Consider the following 21,118-nt stretch of genomic DNA (forward strand, 5'->3'; position numbering starts at 1 on the left):
TCCTGTGGCCAGAGGAGACCCCTGCCCCTCAGAAAGCAGAATCGCTGAGGGACAGGACAGGGTGAATGGAGGAGTAGTTTGGGGATGAGAAGGGTTTGGAGGAGGAGCTCGAGCTGTGCCCAGTGGCCGCGGGCTCCGGGCGCCGCCTCTGGGAGGCCAGTGGGAACGCAGAATCTGCAGCTGGAGGCCTGGGAAGGCCGGGCTCCTCCAACAGAAGGACCATCCCATGTTCACGTGGCCAGACGCAGGGAGGCTCCTTTCACCACTGCCTGCTCGTGGTGCCCCCCAGTTCCCAGAGTGCGGGCCACTGGGGGCGGCCAGTCAACGCAGAGCCCCAGCCCCGCCCTGCTCCCTGGGTCAGAGTCCAGGGTGGCTTGGAGCCTGAGGCTCACCAGTTCCAGGAGACCAAGGGTTAAAATGTTGCCAAGAGGTGTCCCAAAGAATCAAGTGAACAGCGTCTGTCAGTCAGTGGCAGAAGTGACAGACTTAGGCTTAGCAAGGACAGAACTGGATATGGGGCGAATGGTGGAGTGGGATGAGGACACAGTCAAGCGGACATGCAGCATGTCCTCACTCGAGCTGGCTGGGCAGCCCATGCCCATCCATGCTGACTCCACCCACGGCCAACTCCCTGCCTCGAGGACGAGATTGGAATGGGGTTCCAGGATCTCTTCAAACCCATCCCGGGCCACCCGAGACACGTGGTACCTGCTGGCCATTGACAGATTCGCTCTACAAACACATGGTGGCTCTGTGCATCAGGAACAGAGGGACTGGCGGTGAGGCAGACCCTGGGTGAAGGTGGCTTCCATATTTGTTGAAGCCAGTGACGAGGGGAGCTGCCTACCACAGAAGGAATGTCCAAGGAGCAGCAGGACAGACCTCTGCTGTGGTGGGCAGGTCCCCATGTGCATGGCAGGGTGTGAGTTCACACACACACCCCTGAGGGAGCAGGTGGGCACAAGAGGGATGAGAAGAGCTTGTGAAGGTCTGCAGATGCTCCAAGGTCATCATTAACAAAATTAGGAAATGGAGGTTTCTTTCCAAAACGCTTTAAAAGAAAAAAAGCAAATAGCAGAGCCCATACCCACAAAAAAAGCAAAACTGAAGAGTAAAAGGAAGCAAATAAATATGTGTGTATTTATAAAAATTGGCTGACAAGTCAAAGTGTAACACAGAACAGAAAATGCAAATGGTAGAAATTACCCTATTCAAATAAAAATTTTAAGAAATAAAATGCAACAACTTGTATAAAGAAATACGCCTAAAACAACATGACAGAGGCTGAAAATAAATGGTTGGTCAAAAATATAATACTGGAACTCTAATCAAAGGAAAGAGGGATGGCAATATTAATAGCAAAGGATAATTTAAAGCAAAAAGTATAATGCAAACAAAGGGTCATTATACAGAGATAAACATTAACAGAGATACATCATTAAACCTTTATGCACCAATAATGAAGTACAAAGGGGAGAGAGGACAGCCCAAACTCGCAGTGGGATATGCTGACTCCTGCCATCCGCCCGTGACGGAGCTCGAGTCCAGCGGGCACAGAGATGTGGAAAATATACTCAGAATTCACTGATATAAAATCTTTCGTCTAGTTGTAGCGTCCAATGTGTAGCCATTAGCCCCACATGGCTGCTGAGCATTTGGAAGTGTGTGTATGAACTGAGGAACTAATTAGTCAATTGCATTTGTTAAAATCCGAGTCTAAAAAAACTGAAGCCATGTAAATTTTTTTTCCCTAAACTCAACTTTTGTTTTGGTAGAATTACATTTTTCTATCACTGAGAATTTAACATCCCAATGTAAATGTGCTGTAAATTTCAAACTGAATTTGCAAGAATGTAAACTCATGTATTGATAATTTTTATACTGGTGTTATGTTGAAATATTTGAACATGTTGTTGAAGTAAAATGTTTGTTAAAATTAATTTCCCCTGTTTCTTTTGGCTGTTTTAATATGGCTACTAGAAAATATAAAAATTACATTTATGGCTCACATTACATTTCTATCGAACAACACTGCCCAATAGAGCACACCTTGTTTTGAAGGTTTCAGAAAATATTTGCCAAAACAGATCACTACTAGGTTACATGGGAATAAGAGAATAAATATTCTAGTATGACAGACTTTTTACTTTAAACTCTAAAAGAATTCTTAAAAAAAAGTAGAATAGAAATAAAAAAATCAAGGGTGTAAACATAAAATGAGACCCTTAAAACATCAAAACTTCTAGGATGTAATCAACTTAAACATAAGGCCAGATCAATAATCTCTATATCTTTTATGGCATCTCTGAGAACCTGACACAGACATTTTATCTCTCTAGAAAATGCAAGAATGTGAAGAATTCTGTATATGATTTGTGGAGGGCCTCACACTTCCAGAGCCCCCAGGCTATAAATGCTGATAGTATCAAAAGTGAAAATAAATTAACTTAGCAGACAATTAAAATTCAAGGAACATGAAACAAAACTCTCAAGGAGACCAGGGGGGGAAAAAATAGCAAGACAAAAGCCAGAATGAAAACAGCAGAACTGTCAAATCCATGAGCTGTTTCTTTGGGGGGGGGGCGCGGGGATGATATAACTACTAGGGAAAATATCCATCAGGAAAGAAAATGCATAAATATTGTCAGAAATGAGAAAGAGGACACTTCACCAAAAACCACAGGTTCAAAATTCAGGGAGTATTCGGCACAATTGCATAGTAATTCTTGGGGAAAACTCAACTTTTTCCTTATAAAAATCTAATTTAATAAAGTTGACAGAAGAAATAGAAAACACAAATCAACAGAAAAAGAAAAATAAATTTCTGAATTTTTCCAAATTGTTTCCTCCAAAAGCAGCAGAATCTGGTCAGAATCTGATGAATTTGCTGGTAAATTGTTTCCTATTTTTGAGGTGCAAATAGTTCTGATCACTGAACAGCCTCACCAGTATTTCTTTCCTAGGTGCCTAACTCCTAAGCCACATCCAGTCCTGGGCCAACATAAAGACACTGTCATGTAAAATAACACCTCTCCAATGTCATAAACTATGGACAGTAAGTTCACTGGCTCATCTTGTGAAGCAAATATGTCAACGCCTACACTTGGTAAAACTTTTTCAATTTCGCAGTGATACAAGAAATACCTACAAAAAATATTGATGTGTATGTAAAACTACATCCACATTGTCTCCTTCTTCTATAATTAAAAAACCATGTACTTAAAAGGATCAGACAGGAAATTAATCATGTAAATAAAGCATATAAATTACTAAGAACATCAAGAGCCCTAAGTGAATAAAATATGATTTAAATAAGAGAGCTAATTTGAAAATGCTTAATGAAAAATGTTCAAGCTCAAATTAAATAAGACAACAATTGCTATTTTACATGTTAAATTAAGTTGATTTTCCCTACAAAGCAAACATTTCCTTGTATGAGAACTTTTTCCCCTCAGAGCTTCTGGTCTTCGCCTATGGCGGCCAGTTTTCCTATCGCCTGGCTTTGTGAAACGGGTGGATTGAAACATGCCTAATCCACTGGCAAGGTAACAAAGGCTTAAAATAGGGTCTCTGCCGATCCCATCTGCCTGTTGTGAATGGTGGGGGACTTCCCGTGCACTCTGGGACAGACTTGGTCTAACCTCTGTCAATAACAGCCCAGACCATGCTGTTTTAGCAGATTATTAAAACATAACGTGCTTTTCTCACTTTCCTGCTTGTTGGGGGAGAAAAAAGTGGGACTATCCCCAGTGTCTGTCCTTGGGTCTTCCCATCTCAAGGTAACTTAAACTTATGGGGAAAATAACATGTCTGCGGGAAATGAGTCTTACACAGCCTCCTTGCTGAGGTCAGACTCACTTCCTCATCTTCTTTCTCACCTGCTTCCTTACTTCAGAGATCTAGCCAGAAGCAGTAAGTGGCAAAAAAAAATCTTTTAAAACTTGACCTGGAGTTTTAAGCCCAGGGAAGGAAGGCTGGGTACGTGTGGTTCCAAGCAGAGCTGGATGCCCTGGGCAAACATGGCATCCCTGTGATTACCTAGCACAAGGGAATTTTCTATGAAATAGTTACTGTTAGAGTGATCTTTTTGTCAAGGGGATATAAATAAGAGCCTCATTTAACACCAAGAAAACATGGTAATATGTTAAAAATCACATCTTGATAGGATTCTAGCATGTGGTGAATCCAAAAGCCAAAGATATGTGCTTTTTTAAAGAGCGGCTTGAATTGTATCCATGACAAGCAGCAAAGACAGTTTTCGGTCATGTGGCCTGGGCCTCAGGAGTGGGTCTTAGAAGTCTGCTTTTAAAATTTTCTACTGACAAACTGAACTGAAATGATTTTTTTATTGGCTCTTTAATAGGAGTTGGAAACAAATCCCTTGCCCCATGATTTCCCGAAAAACAGGAACATAAGTATGCCACCCCCGGGTTGGAGCGGATGGACTATGTGAAGCAGAGCCTGAGCACTGGACCCGGCCAGACACTGCTAGCTCCTCATACACCAGCTCAAAATTATGTCTAACTTTCAAAATGTTGCTGCACTCAACAAATAACTTTTCCTACCTCAGAGAATCTGGCTATAGTTGCTGAATCGGGGCAGACAGTGGTAGTTGTGAAAACCTTCCACTATAAATAGAACCAATACTAACTGCCGGGTAAAGCACTAGCCAACCTATGAGCCAAGTATCCAAGCTAATGAATGCTTATAAAAATATCACCTAATTCTGATTATTCAGATGACACAAGAATCATCTGACCAGATTTCATAGGATCTGGGAAATGTGTGGTTCTTTAGGGATTCTTTTGGCAAGCAGAGTTGCAAACACTGTACAGAACTATACGTATAAGGCAGTGGTGATCGGAAGAGATGGAGATGAGCACTATCTGCTAACCAAAACTTTGGCTTCGTTTTTTCTCTTTCTTCAATGTTACTATCACAACATGAACCACTTTTTAGTTTGCAAAGTATTTCTCACAGGATGTCCCTTGTCCCTCGGTTATGGACGAAATAATGGGGGCTGACTTCTCTCAGTGGTTTTCTCTCTAAATTTAGACAATGCTCTGCCAACTTTAAGTTATGCCAACTCCTGGGGCTTATCCATTTTCAGTGAGAGACACCACAAGGGCATGATAGGGAATAAACCCCTTCTAGAATGAGTGGTTTTTCCTAATGGATGGACCAAAAGAGGAAAGAGCAACAGAGAGTACGGTATGCAGTCAACAAGGGATTTGCCTGTGTGTGGTGTGCCAGATGGCAAGCTACTGTCACCAGTCTGCAAATAAGTAAAACAGCAAGAGAGACATTGCTGCTATCTCCAAAAAGAAACTGGCTGGGACTGTGAAAAGACAGGCATTAGAATATGAACATAGTCTTGTAATTTGTTCTGGGATTGGTCACGATCTTGTAGCCTGAAACACTGTGAGACCTGACTTACTCAAAACAGTTAGGGACTTAAAACTCCAGGGCTCCTAGTTCAAGGCTGTGTGCGTGTATTCGCGTCTAGAAACTGATCTAGGAATGCACTTGTGATGGGAATACAAGAACACCATTTCAGAACAGCTGCCAGTGTGATTAGAGCAGTAAATTCTATGTTCAATCCATAGTAAATACACCTTTTGGACAGGTGTAGATAATTTCATTACAAAGGCAGGATGGGAGGGAAAACAGCCACTCAAAGTTTCAGTAATTCAATAATTTATTCCTCTAAAAAAGTGTGTAAAAGTATATAGCTCTCATCCACAAGGTATATATGAATGACATTTAAAATGGAGGCCTTTTATTATTGTTTCTTTTTATCAAAGTCTTTTAGTGTACTGTACCAGCGCTATACTGTAGTCTTTTTTTTTTAAATGAACTTCACATATTTTTGTATTCTTTCAAATTGTTTGCTATATATAAAAGAAGCTCACTGCAAAATGCTTGAAGGAAAAAAGAAAACAAAAAGAAATTCAGAACTTCCCAGAAATGTACAGCTTTTACATTTAAAAAAGTTTCTGAAATATACATACAAGCATGCTGGACAATCCCACCCTTCTCCCCTCCCCACTGCCCCTTTTTAGTTCAAACCATGGTTAAGAGTTCTGATTTCTGCAGAATTTCCAAAATTAAAAATAAAAAAAAATAAAATAACTTTTCACTCTGTAGCAAATCCAGGGCTTGTACATTTCAGATTAATTCAGTAAAAAAACTCACAAGTAAAATAATGCATATTTAAGGGAAATATTATACAGACTTTTTCACACAGAAGTACATAATAAGATTTTTTAAAATCTATTGCCATTCATTTATTTTTGCACAAAAACGTATAAATATGTCACCAGCTTTTCTTAACTTAAAAAACTTAAATAAAAGACACCAGATGAAAACTACCCTTTGCTGCCTTTTTAAAATTTTTGTTGGTTTTTTTTTTTTTTTTGCTTTTTTTTTTCTTTTTCTGCTTAGAATTGGGTTTCTAGGGAAGAAAAGCCCCTGCATTAAAAACAGCCCATTAAAAAAAAAAAAAAATTCAAAGTTCTGATGAATTCTGGGAAAAAAGCAACCCCAAAGTGGTAAAAGATTACAAATATCTACTTTACAATGTGTCTTCTCACCAAGATAATTTTATACAAGTTTACAATCTTCATCATCTTATGCTCTTCAAAAGGCCTTGAGAATTTTCCTTTCTGATTAAGAAAAAATAGCACTGCAATATTTTTAAAGTCAATTTTACACTGTACACATTAGATACAAATGGTTTGATATATCAGATTTTTTTAACCTATACATTGCGAAAGTCGACCCCTCCCCCCTTCAATTGGTGGCACAGAGAACAAAATTATCCATTTACAAGTTATTTCTCTGCTTTCACATTCCCACCACACAACTTTTTTTTTAATATAATGTTTTAAACGTTAGATTATTTCAAGAAAAATACTTTTACAAAATCATATCAATTATTACATTTTTCCTTTTTTTTTGTTTTTTTTTTTTTGTTTTTTTGTTAATAACCAGGACATGGAAGTCTCCTGGAAGAACTTTTAAAATCTGCATGATTCTCTCCACAGATGACAAGAGCTCAAGGCCTGGTCAAAGTGGCTCCGGGAGGCCGGTCCATGCCCGCTACTGCCCTCAGACAGAAACACACAGCAACACAAGGGTTAGAAACAGGGTCTCAAAGACAACCCTCTGGGCCTGGAAGGAGGAGTCATAAAATACTTCAATTAGCCATTAATGCTTTAAAAAGGCATTTTTTTTTTAAAAAGTCCCACCATGAAGGTTCAACTTCAAGTACTAATTTAATGGTTAAGTTGTAATATTTCTTTGAAATAATATTCCTATGGTCCAGAAAATATTCACCATATTTATAACTGATTTTATGAGCAAACACTTTCCACTGTGATATGTACATGAATGAGTCCCTTTTGCTCTAATGAGAGGAGAGAACTGGCTTTCGATAAGAATTCACTAGAAAATATATTCCATTGTGACTATATAAAACTAGTTAAGGTACTTGCCTCCACCGCTCTGGACAGAGCTCGACTGCCTTGGTGTGAAAGTGTCATCCTTCAGGAAACGCGGGCCGCGCACTAAGCGTGGCAGAATTCCTAAAACCCAGTGTGTTCTTAACAAGATCTACTGCTGGGTGGTCATGAACACATGACGTTTTAGGCATGGTCTCCCCGATTTGTTTTCACTCTTTTTCCGGCTTCTAGGACAGAGGTATGTAGTAAAAGAATCCTATGGTGGATCTGAGTTGGGTTTCAGCTACTGTACCTGGTCCTCAAAAATCAAAAAGTGAAAAGAAAGTCACAAAAACAAATGACCAAAACAACTTAAAATAAATAAAATGAAGCAGTCTCCAGACCTTTCGAATCTACACACAGGTATGAAGTCAACCAAAGCATTTATGCCAATCTGGATGGGAGCGTTTGGGAGACGGAGACCCCGGTATGAAATCATGTACTTGAGCTGGTTATTTTTAAAAAGTCCCAGAGAATGGAGTTCAGATAACCCACAGGCCATACATCAAAAACAAGAGGATTTCATCCAAAGGGCTCTGTGGCCCTCATTTTTAAACAGAGGCTGAAAACACAGACTCTTGTGCAAAAGGACACTGTCTCTTCTGTTTCCCTCTTAAAAGCCACTGGCAACCACTACTTCCTGTGGACCAGTGGCTGTGGGGGAGGGGGCTGCACACACCACACATTGGCTGAAAGTCACTGCTTATGGAAGTTCCCAGGTCCATGAGAGAAGTGTCAAGGAGTCGCTGTGGTCATGAGCACTGCAGAATGAACATGTGCCTGCTGAGAGCTTCACAGTGCGGGACTGTGGAGACTGGTCTGAAGAAAAGGATGTGGGCTATTTGCAAAGTATAGCAGGTTCCTCAGACCGAGGCTGCGGGAGAAGAAACTGAGCCAGAGAGAACAAGTGCTTTCCAATTAAAGTATATTCATGATGGCATTGTACAACTGAGTGAGCACCACAAAGTGGACGGGAAGGCAGGAAGTACGGTCCTGGGTGGCTGGATTGCATGTGAGCCAGGACAGTGCGTTGTACTGCTCCAAAACAAACCTGCCAAAGAGAAGACATGGGTGAGGGCAGGAGCCAGAAGGAAGGCCAGGCGGCTCTCAAATTGTAACAGCCAGATCCTGGGGCAGAAAGCCTTCAAGCTACTCTTCATCTTGCCCCAGGCTCATTCACATGGTCCTTGACTCATGGTCCCTTCTGCTAGACCCGCACTTTTCCCTACGGTAGCCACTGGCTACAAGTGGCCACTAAGCAGTGAGATGAGCCAAGTCTGAAGTGAAATGTACTATAAGCATAAAATACACAGTTCAAGGACCCAGTAGTTTAAAAAGTATGCAATGTCTTGTATCAATTACAGATGAATACTTTGGATTGACTGAGTCAAACAGAAATTATTATATAATACAAATTTATTAATATCTTAATTATTTAATTTTAATTAATTATTAAAATTAATGCCACTAAAAACTATGATTATACAAATTGCTAAAGACTGTATAAGAGAATTAATACACACTTCTGGGATACAGTTTCTAACTGCGAAATGTAAGTTCTTGTCAATTTTATTTATGAAATCCATGTTAGAGAGTCAAAAATTTTTTCAACACAAAGCACTTCTTAATTTCAGACACAAGCTTCTAACTATTCCCATCCCCTAAAAACTGACCTCTTCTTCCTCATCATGAAATGCCTCCGGTGAACAGGAAGCAGAGCAGCTGTAATCGCACACAAACTATCTAAGTGGACAAAGTACACTACACTGCCTGTCCCAACATATGGGGGACAGCAGCTCACACTGGGTAACCAGACACTGGTGCACTGCACTAAGGGCAGCATCTTCTCCAAGAACATCACAAATTAAAACAACTCTTGTATTCTAAGAGCAAAGGAGCATTATCATTTCAAGCTATGTTGCCTGGGTTGGAATCTACCTTAAAACATCAGATGTGGTCTTGGAGTCCAGAGGGTGTGGAACGCGTTGAGAATTCCTGGCAGGGAGAAGTTCCTCCGACTGTGCTACAGAGATATGGTGATGTAGTGAAGCCTGGAGAAAGAGCAAATATCGTCACCTTCCAGGCCCAGACAACCACAGCGCGGAAGAGGGAGACCCCCGCTGCCCAAGAAGGGAGTTTGTAGAAGTGCAGGTTGGTTAATATCTGTGAAATCTAAGCTGCTCAGTAGCCCCCCAGCATGGTCACAAATAAGTCCATATGTTAGAGGGGAAAACAAAGCAAACTTCCAGGGTTCTTTTTATTGTTTCATCCACCACAGTTTCTTTCTAGAAATAGTCAACATCCACAAAAAAAAAAACAAAAACAAAAAAAAAAAAAACAGTATAATAAGGTCCCATGTGCCCATATCACAATTGCCACTATTTGTCACTTTTTGAGTTAGAAAATTTCCCCTTGTGTTTATTTTAAAATAAAATTTCCCTTTGTTTATCTTAAAACAAAACCTAAATGTTGTATCATTTTGCCTGCAAATAACTGGTGTTTCTAACTGATAAAGCCTTTTTTAATAAAAAAGAGTAATATCATACACAGGAAAAATTAACAATGATTCTTTAATATCATCAATACTCAACCCATGCACAATTTTCTCTGATAATCTCAAAAATGTTTCTTTTTTTTTTCCTTTTAATAATGAGCCAACCTGTCTCTACATTGCAAATGATTAAGTCATGGGCCGCTTAAGGACTTAATCTGTAAAAGGCCCCACAGTCCAGATGTGGCTGGTTTCTATCTTGGTGGTTCTTTATAACATATTCTTCTATTTTCCAGATTTTGCATAAAACATAGTTGGATCCAGAGGGCTCAATCATTTCTGGGACTGGCAGGCAAGTATAATTCATAGCTGGGGCTGTATCCTTATAATCAGATCACATCAAAAGGCATCTAACGTTGGTTGTCTTGCTTGGAGTACTACGCTCACGGGGTCAGTGGTGAGCCATTATAAAGGTGCACATCAGTTTGTCATCTAATGGATTTAGGATGGTTTACTTTATTAAGTAACTAAAAAAATATAATATTTAAAGGTAATATATGAATACTTGATTCTTTCCCTTTATTTTCAGTTTTCAAACTAACAAGATGATGCTCTAATAGCTACGAAAGGTGACTACTATATAAATTTTTATTGTTTTGTTTTTCACTACAACTATGAATTCAAGGATTTATTTCAATTTACTACTACTATTATTCTTTCTAATGATCTCACTGTCCTATTCTTGCCTTAGTGATTACACTGCAAGTTGGTTCCTGGGGCCTTTGGTATGACCTTAAAAACGTGTATGGGTGACATGAGGTGCCAGGCACATCTTCAATACTTCTTACTGCAGACCTGCAATTAGTCATTTTTTTCCGGGAGCCCTGGCTCTTCTCAATTACAAATAGTATTTGGCACCATAATCCTGACAATAGAGGTGTCCACTGTTGCCACGTGGTCACTGCTTGTAAGCTTTTTCAGTAGACACAGCTAAAAACTCTGCATGCTTTTTTAGACAGGAAAAATAAATAAATAAATCTAGATTCACACTAATAATTTTAATTCAAAATAAAAACAACAGATTTTTTTATGTGTAGTTTTTTTTTTAATCTTACTTCTTGATTGCATGTTAAAGTCATTAGGAAAAGAAAATTGTGTTGTTAAGTTTGTGATTTAACCTCCCATTATTTCTTTGTGAGAATATAATCAAGTATGTGTGTGTGCCACGATAATCTACAACTCGGGATGATCATGCAGAAGCTGTCCTCATTTTGTTAAGGATAACTGATACCCCACAGCAGGGGTGCACAACAGCTGATTCAATCAGCCGCTTTACTGATGGGAATCTAGGTTCTTTTCTAATCTCTTACATATGTTTTTGTAATTTTTGCCAAAGTATCTTTGGGAAAGATTTGTAGAGGTACAACTGTGGTACCACAAGGGAAATCTGAAGGGCTGCTGCCATTCAGTCTTCACACCAAGGCCTTCTCCCCAAGGTCCCAGAAAGAAATACTGTCAGACCTTTGTTTTCTTGCCAACCTGTGGGTAAGAAGCTGATTTCATTTGTTCTTTCATAGCATCGGCAAATAGGAGATCTTTTGGTTTGGATCCAAAATGTGAGGGGTTTTGTTGTTTTGTTTTTAAAAAGCAAACTCTGGCCCTTCTCTAATGAAGAATGTTGACAGTTCATGGCAGGAGGAAGAGGACAACTAGTTACTAATACCTTTACTTGGAGCCATGCAATATGGACCTGGAGAAGGACTCTCAAGCTGAACTACATGTCCCTCCTACCTCTATCCTTCACGTCCCTACAAAGTATACTACTAGGATTAATGTGGATTCATTTCTTTGTGATTATGACGAAAACATCCTTGGAGTAGAAGTGAGATGAGAGAAACAGAACAGAAAAGGACTATGGTGCCTGAGACAAAAATTTCTAATCAAAAGTGAATCTGAGCATGGATCACTCACTCCTCACAAACTTCAAATACCAAACCCACCTTTAGGAAGAGAGGGCACTGGTTCTGAGCCTGGGGACAAGATGACCAAAACCACTGGGGGAGATTCTCAGCTTTGGCAGTTGACACAAAATACCCAAGGGCCAAGGGCTGCTGCTTGAGCTCCTCTGGTGCCTCTCTTGAGAGAAGACGCTCACCCTGGCTCTGAAAAACAGCATTCCAAAAGCACAGTCAGCATTTGTCATGAAGTTAAAAAAAAAAAAAAAAATCAAGTTTCATCAATTCACTCCAGACACTGTGGTGACTAATCCCTGCCTAGTGGTATCTCACACAAAACCCCCTGATGACTGAGACAGGTAAACAGGGAAGGCACCCTCTCTGTGGCACAGCAGTCAACCGACAAGAACTACAGTTTGGCAGAAGGTGCCAGCAAACTGTGATCATCAGTCAAGTAAGCCCAGATTTACGTGCTCTGGCTTTTTTTTCCCTACAAAATGCAGAATCTGCTCCATGGAATTATTATGCAACAAATTGAAACGGAAGGACTGCAGCCTCTGCCAGCTGAGCTCGGCTCTGCGTCCATGGGCTCTTTTTACCAGAAACCACAAAAAATGTAGGCGAGCACTTGACCATGCAGCTCCATAAACATCCAACAGGACAATGGCAACAAACCAGAGTCTACATGGCAGCGAGAGCACTGGCTGCCCACTGTGAGACGGTCTCATGGGAAAGCTGCGTTGTAATTTGTAGTAACATGTAGGCATAGTGAGCTCTGTGAGAGGCTCACTATGCCTTTCTGCAGCCAATGTCCTCGTCACCTTTAATTCTTTCAGCTAGCTTTAGGAACTGAAACTGTGCCTCTAGTGCAAGCAATTTTAGGGTAATAAATTTGTTCTGAGGTAGGAAGAGATCCTTCATCATCAAATTGAATCAATTCTGAGTGGGTTAAAAAATAAAAAAACTTACTGCCACCTTGAACACATGCTTTCCTATTGTGATGTCTTCATTGGTTATCAAAGAGTATTTACTGGTTTAGAAAAAGGGAAAGCTAAAAGCCTCATGGAGGTCAGCAGGCTGCAGGAGCTTAGAACTGAAAAAGGCCATCTGACTAGCTTCAGAACTATGCTATTTAAACTGACATTCAGTTAAAGACTTTAGGGCTTGAGGCTCCAACAAATGAAAAAAATACAACACATGTCCGTTTCTTACAAAAGAAATATCATGTTTCAATGATTAGTTGTTTGCTATTGGATAAACTGAATGACAACGTGTATGGAAAGCAGATGCTATTATTTCCGCCTCACAGATGAGGTAACTAAGACTAAGAGAGGCAGAGCAGGCTTGCCCAAGACCACAGGGCAGGTATTGGTAGAGCCGCAGCACAGAGCTGTCTTCTCCAGACTCAGGGTCCATATTCTGAGCTGCCAGGTCTCCTGCCTCCACAATTTGCAGAAATCCTCATTTAAAATCATCCAGTATAAATTTTGTGTTTAGGGTTCTTATTACAAGAATCTTCTGTGAACAAGCGAGTTGTTTTTAACTGGCAAATAACTAACTACAAAGAAAATAAAGACATTTAAAAATTGCTTCCTTCCAGGAGAGGTTAGAGGGACAGATAGTAACATGGGGACACTGAGGTGTCCTTCCCTGGTTTCACCTGCTCTGCAACTAAACTGAGCTTTAAATCCTCATCATTCTCTTGACCATCCTTCAATGATTTCAGTGTTGGCAACACAAGTTCCACCTGACAGAAACCTAATTCCTTTAAGTCCATTTTTGTGTCTTAAAAAAATGAGTGTGAGCTGGGCTGCTTATACTTGTTCAGCCTAAGATATTAAACATGGCTATTTTTCTTAATCTCATAGCATTTTAAATAAAAAATACAGTATAGTGATGAGGCATGAACCATTTAGATGTGAAACAAAGTGAACATGAGCTAACAGAACCTTTTACTTTTGAACATTGTAACCTTCACCTTTTGAATTTAACTGTCAATCTGCCTCCAAGAGTCCTGGGATATTGAAGATGAAATTAGCTGCAAGTTTGGTTTTGTCCTTAATACTATGGCATTAACCTGGACATTTCTGTAAAATCAGCCTCCTGGTGGCTCCTGCCACCCCTGCAGGTTAACTACAGATAAGAGCAAGACAGACAGGCTCCTTGCAAAATAAGCAACCATTAACAATGTGCTCCTCAATGAACATTTAACTGTGGGTGTTAAATAATAAACAGGGCTGTATCCTCTTGAAAGTCACTATTTTGAGAGAAAAGTAAAAATACTTTTAAAATAAGAGAGAAGTAGCAAGCAAACAAAACTATTTTTTTTTTCTAAGACACAACTACCTAAAATCCCCACTTTGGGCTGTAGCTGTAGCTCAGTAGTAGAGTGCTGCTTGGCCTGGTTTCATCTCCATCACCCTAAGAACAAAATGAAACCTACACAAATCCACAAAAACATCCTGCATCTGCAGTAGGACCATTCTTTTTACAAAATTATGCATCATAAACAATCCATTTCTTTCAAATTCCTGCTTTCTATGCAAAATAGAACTAGAGAGCTATTTTCCCACTCTTATTTCTCTGGCAGAGAGCTAGACCATCAGGAAGAAAGGTATACATAGTAAAAGGATGATCATATGACATAAGGATTATTCTCCTGAGGGTTCAGGTAGTTTAAACAACCTCCTTCCAATCGCCCTTACCCGACTGTGCTGGAAGTGAGAGCCCACACCAATTCCAGAAGGAGAGCCTGGGGAGGGAACTGGGGAGGAGTTGGGAGAGGAATGGAGGTTCCCAGTCATTAATATGCCAATGTCATTGTCCATATCATCTGGGAATGGAAGGTCAACAAACATATCATCTAGAGGAGGAGAAGGAAAAATATAAAAATTAAAAAGATGCCATATCCCCAACTTAACCAACATCATGTTTTATGAACCTATGATTAATGGCCACATGTCGTTAACACATTACTAAGAGCTAATGAGTGCATGCCTGGTGCTGCAAATGGTGGTTTCATTCTGTTCTCCCCAGTGACCTCATGACATGGAGTTATTAACAGAATAGAGGAAAAAAGCACACAAAACCCCACAACTCTGTGTAGCCTCCAAAGGTACATGAAAATATAGTAAAACAGTTAAAGAAGCAATTTAATTATTACAGTTAAAGTTGGCATCATTAAGAACACAGTAAACTACCATCTATGCATCTAATTAGCAGCCAAAACACTGAAGGCTGAATGAATGCACATTCACAGGTGCGAACTTGCCCCGAAACAGGAGGAGGCATCCTCCAAGAGCAGATCAAAGCACCAGACTTTCATTAAGAAATTCCCTCCCACATCGTAAAAGTAAGGTACACTCAAAGCAAAAAAAAAAAAAAAAATTGGAAAGTGTAAAAAGGAAAAAAACAATTACCCATAACCCAAACAGCATGAAGATTTTTGTTATGATCTTTACCTTTTTTTCATGTTTTTGTTATTTTATTGTGATCATGCTACATATAAAATCTGATATTCTTCCTTATCCCCCATTTAACATGAGTAAATGCTGCCACCTATTAAAAAACAACTCTTTAAAAATTGTACAAATTAATGCTTAATACTGAGCATTTCACAGTTTAAAAATAGATTTTAACAAATGCTATAATAGATATTCAAACAAAAAGCAATCCCTTAAGACTAATCAAATTAGATTCCCAAGGACTAGAGGAAGGAAGGCACTACCTTCATATTGCCTTGTACTTCAACATTTAAAAGCAGATCAACAAATATTTATTTAAAGAATGGCACCACGTGCAAGGCATTATCAGGCAATTATTTTTGCCTTTAATGAAAAACAGAGGAAAATTAATCACCCAACTGAGGAAAAGTCTTTATTTGGTCTTAATAATAATGGGGACAAATTAAAGCTCTAAAACCAAAAAGATCCTCAACCCTCCAATCCTAGTACTATTTCATGTGTTCTTCACTACACCACAGAACTACCTGCAGCAGCACGGTAGCTCCATATTCTAATTCTGTGCCCTGTTGATAGAAGGGTCTCTAACTGGTTACAAAGAGACCTCCACTCACCATTGTTAGGGCTGAACCCATCCTCGTTGGGATAGTTTGCTGGAGCCACCTGGATGGTTGATGATGTTGGGAACACCAAGATGTGTGTACAAGACGCGTCTTGAGGGGTATTCAGCTGAGAAGACTGCATGTTCAGTGCAGTACTTCGGCCAAAAACAGAGCCCATTGTGACAGCATCTTTAAAAAAAAAAAAAAAAAGAATTGTATCAGTTCCCCTCAGCAGCAGTGAACATCCCTGGAATGAGGTTCTCAGAGGGCCTGAAGGGGAGTGGTTCCAGTTTAGTGCAAATATCGTGGTGGATACACATTTAGAGTTGGGCCCAAATGTTAAAATATTTTCAAAGAATTTAATATAGAGCACACAGCTATCACACACCCACCTCATTTAACACTGAAAATTTTAAGATAAAACTGGATTGAGTCCAGCTAATATTTTTTTAAATTACTTAATGTAGTATTTCTAATAATATAAATCTCCAGTTTTTCTTCTCCTATGGTTGCTCACAATAAAGTATGTCTCCTAAATGATAACAATCCCATAAAAATGTACCATAACAGACACTGAATGCTTGCTTACCACATGCCAACTTTTACAGTAACCTCGATGTACTATTACCCCCATTTTATAGACAAGGACAGAAACACAATGAAGTTATGTCACTTCCCAAGTGGTGCAGGCAACAGAGGTAACTGGGGGTGGGCAATAGTCCTTAATCATGGCTCTAAGAGCTCTCCCTCAGATCCAGACTTTCACCTCTCCCCCAAATTGTGGTCAGCAAAGACAATAAAATCACAAACCATTCCCCTTGGAAGAGATCAAATGGTTTTCATGACTGAGCTCAAAGTGCAATATTCTCTTACAGAGATATAATAATAGTGAGATATTCTACACATGCCTGTGATTTAAGTTTGAATGAACCCGAACTGATGTAATACCTAATTAATGAAACTGACAAGAGGAAATTTACCTGGCATCACTACAAAGGACCCCTGGGGCTCCATGGCAACCAGGCAGGCACTAAGGATAGAAGGAGAGTCTGCGGCAGAGATTCCACACATCCGGCACACATCCTTGAGCTGTTTGCTGATTGTCTGTAGTGAACATTCTCCAAGGAGGATACTCCAATCTGAAGTCAAATATCATAGTTATAATACAGTATTCATAAATACACACTGGTATGAGGTCTGAACTTTTTGGCAATATTATTTGGAAATTGAATTTCCATGACTGGTCCCTAAAGGGAACATGTCTCTCCATATTCCCTTCCATTTTCAGTTCCTCTCCTTACCTCCTTACTACAAAGAAAATGTTACTCGAGTTCTATTATACCTCATTAACTCAGAAACAAAGGTCTACTATACTGGAGGCTGAAGTCATGTCTAAAATGACCCTTGAGATTCCCATAAAGACCGTGGTAGATTTAGATATTTATAATGCCTTCTGATGATGAAGTTAGTGTGAAGATTGTTCTAGCCCTTCTCCTCCTTTCCCCCAGTTTATCAGTACTTTTCTTTGGATGACAGCAAAGCTGGGGGAGCCTCACTTCTGTTTACTACCCGAGGTTGCTTATTACTTCCACAAAAGGCAAGCAGCAGCAGAAACTAAGTGAACCTTTTTTAAAACATCCAAAGGACCTCACAAACAACTTGTGAGAGTGCAGTTCTCCAGTGGCGCCACAGTGATAGTTAAAACTGAAAGCTGGAAGCACGACTTGTGACATTTGTGTACTGCTTCTGAACAAAAGCATTGTGCTCAATCAGAACACTCTTGCAGGTATGTTACCCTGGGAGGTGAAAGTCAGTTGGTCCTCTCTTTTGACCTCTACAATACCCATGAGCTATGTACTACTCTTGTGTAGCAAACTGCTGTCACGTCACAGCCCACTGATCAAATGCCACTTCACTGCAGGCTTCTCAACTGTATGTTTTTTTTCAGACAAGCTGAATAGAAAAATGTTTTCATATTCCTAAGGAACCTCAATCTGAAGTGAGTGAAATAAAGGTGTCCAGGAACATGAAGAATGTATGTTTTAAAACTGTCCGAAATCAGACAGGTGTGAGCTTTGCATCTCAAATCAAACAAGAAGGTAAAGGCAGGGTGAATGCTTCATCACAAGCACTCTGGAGATAATAGAAATTGATAAAGCGGAATCAAAAGTCCAAAGCTGCAATCTGACAGTGCCACAGAAATGGAGGGAGATGGATCCACAAAGGAGGGAGACAGAGATGAATAAACAGATCTGCACGTAGGGTTCACCGGTGTTTCTGTTACCGAGAGTGTGATTTCTATCAGTCTTTGGATGGGCTCCTCTAGTCACTTATGCTCCTCTCCTCTAAGAGAGAAGAAACAAGAGTGTGCCCCCTTTGAAAATCACGCCAGGGACAGAGATGGCCTTAATCATTTTCCAAAACACCAAGTGACTAGACTACATTCTTATCCCCACTTTTTCTTTTCTATTATATGCTAACCTTCCCCAAGGATTAAGAATAGCTCAAAGCCTTTAAGAAATAAGATTAACTAAAAAGCAGAGTACGGGGGAAGATAGGAAACCTGACAGAAATGAAATGATGAATCCCTGAATGTATTAACCTTCAGGCTACTGATATTAGATTCATTATGATATTCCTTAACAAATGAAAAAGGTATATTTCCTTTTGGTCTATAGTTTCACAATATTACTAAAATAACTTCATGTGTAATAGATGCTTAAAAATAATACATATTATGCAATATTTGTATAAACTTACATAAACCCTGAAAATTAACTTCAAATGCAATGTTCATTGAAGTCAATGAGTTACACTTATGTATTCCCTACAATGTAAGTTCTACCTTTATCAGTGGTGTTTTATTTCAGGGATCCACAAATATCTGAAATCAATTTCCCGTAAAGAAACATCTCAGATGATTAATGCAGGGGTCAGGATACTATGGTCTGCAGGTCAAATCCTGCCACTACCTATTTTTGTAAATAAAGTATTTTATTAACACAGTCACCTCCATTAATGTAGGCATTTTCTATGGCTGCTTTGATTTTACAACAGCAGAGCTGAGCAGCTGCAACAGTGACCATCTCACCTACAAAGTGCAAAATGTTTACTTTGACCCTTGACCAAGAAACTCTGCTGGCTCTAAAGTACTTGCATGCAGGAAACCACTAAGCTAATTTGTGATGTAAGTTTTGCTTTGGTGCAGTCTTTAGAAAAAAATTTCTATCAATATGTATATACAAAACTTCTTATAAATGTGTCATTAATTAATAAGGTTTTAAAGTATCTGTCGAGGCCTATTGTATTACTCCTGTAAACACTATGTAAGTAGCTACACAAATGAGGACAGTATGTGAGCTCGGCTTGTGCCAGGCAAGTCAGCTGCTAGGGGTTGGTTGTGCATTAGGCAAAGTTACTTTTAGTACTTCTTGACTGTTATGCTTATGATAAGGAATACAAGCAGAGGAAGATGCATTTGGGATACAACTAAAAAAGAAAAATCTGTTCTTTTTACCTTCCAGACTGAAAAATACCAGGTGCTGACACTGGGAATAAAGACCTGCTCCTACTTGCTACTCTATGTCTTCCTGAAACAGGATTTTCTTGCTAATATGTCGCCAAAACAAACTAGAGAAACACAAAAATCACCATCTTCAGCCACCAAACAGATACACTGAAGGAAATTTTTATATATGATTTCAACAATCACCTTTAATCTCTGATGGAAAATCTCTGATCTTTAAAATTGACTTGTTCATCTCACTGCCTCAGTATATAAATTAATGTTAGAAATTTAGATTTACTGAGCACATGACTTTTAAACTATAATAATAAGTTATAATAACTCACCATTTCTGTTTTATACTTGAAATTTTATTTGGAGAAATAATTTTTCTACTAAAGAAAAGTTTAAGGGCTGGGCTTGTGGCTCAGTGGTAGAGCACTTGCCTCGCAAGTGTGAGGCACTGGGTTCAATCCTAGTACCACGTAAAAACAAAGACATTGAGTCCATATACAACTAAAAATATATTTTAAAAAAAGAATTTAAAAACATGATACTTATACATGTAAAACAACCAAAAATATAATGTTTTAGTCTTACTACCAGCTTTAAATTTTTTCCTTTTTGCTTAGTTACTAGCATCTGCTCAGCCCTTTCCGGTCTCTACATCCTGCTTCAGGAATTTCTCACCTTTAAGCTCCCCATGGCCAAGGCGCCCAAGTCTTCCAATCACAACTCTCCAGGGCAGTGATGTCATTTGCACAATGCCTATGCACCATTCCCACAGTTTCTGCAGTCCAATCTTACGTGCAGATACTTTACTCTTCCGTGACCTAAGAAAGAAAGAAAGAAAGAAAGAAAGAAAGAAAGAAAGAAAGAAAGAAAGAAAGAAAGAAAGAAAGAAAGAAAGAAAGAAAGAAAGAAAGAAAGAAAGAAAGAAAGAAAGAAAGAAAGAAAGAAAGAAAGAAAGAAAGAAAGAAAGAAAGAAAAGAAAGAAAAGAAAGGAAAGAAAGGAAAGAAAGGAAAGAAAGGAAAGAAAGGAAAGAAAGGAAAGAAAGGAAAGAAAGGAAGGAAGAAAGGAAGGAAGAAAGGAAGGAAGAAAGGAAGGAAGAAAGGAAGGAAGAAAGGAAGGAAGAAAGGAAGGAAGAAAGGAAGGAAGAAAGGAAGGAAGAAAGGAAGGAAGAAAGGAAGGAAGAAAGAAAGGAAGAAAGAAAGGAAGAAAGAAAGGAAGAAAGAAAGGAAGAAAGAAAGGAAGAAAGAAAGGAAGAAAGAAAGGAAGGAAGAAAGGAAGGAAGAAAGGAAGGAAGGAAGGAAGGAAGGAAGGAAGGAAGGAAGGAAGGAAGGAAGGAAGAAAGGAAGAAAGGAAGAAAGGAAGAAAGGAAGAAAGGAAGAAAGGAAGAAAGAAAGGAAGAAAGAAAGGAAGAAAGAAAGGAAGAAAGAAAGGAAGAAAGAAAGAAAGAAAGAAAGAAAGAAAGAAAGAAAGAAAGAAAGAAAGAAAAGAAAGAAAAGAAAGAAAGAAAGAAAGAAAGAAAGAAAGAAATGGAGAAGAGGTACCTGCATAAGTCAAAGTTACCACTTAATGAGACACACACTGTAAAATTC

At 39.2% G+C, this 21,118-nt stretch overlaps 1 protein-coding gene across 3 annotated transcripts in view; it reads right to left on the minus strand.

Annotated features, from left to right (window-relative positions):
• Positions 1-5,680: 5,680 nt before the first annotated feature.
• Positions 5,681-21,118, minus strand: part of Med13l (mediator complex subunit 13L) — a 293,930-nt gene continuing 278,492 nt past the window's right edge. For all 3 annotated transcript variants that reach the window (XM_013360472.3, XM_005329638.3, XM_078039088.1), the window contains 7 exons: positions 20,207-20,349; positions 16,992-17,150; positions 16,024-16,200; positions 14,654-14,811; positions 11,994-12,155; positions 9,441-9,553; positions 5,681-8,553 (listed from right to left, as the gene is read on the minus strand). In XM_013360472.3, the coding sequence (XP_013215926.2) occupies positions 8,421-8,553; positions 9,441-9,553; positions 11,994-12,155; positions 14,654-14,811; positions 16,024-16,200; positions 16,992-17,150; positions 20,207-20,349 (1,045 nt within the window). In that variant the 3' untranslated portion in view covers positions 5,681-8,420. The remainder of the gene's footprint in view (positions 8,554-9,440; positions 9,554-11,993; positions 12,156-14,653; positions 14,812-16,023; positions 16,201-16,991; positions 17,151-20,206; positions 20,350-21,118) is intronic.

The sequence above is a fragment of the Ictidomys tridecemlineatus genome, chromosome 2 (assembly GCF_052094955.1).
Source record: "Ictidomys tridecemlineatus isolate mIctTri1 chromosome 2, mIctTri1.hap1, whole genome shotgun sequence".
Lineage (NCBI taxonomy): Eukaryota > Metazoa > Chordata > Mammalia > Rodentia > Sciuridae > Ictidomys > Ictidomys tridecemlineatus.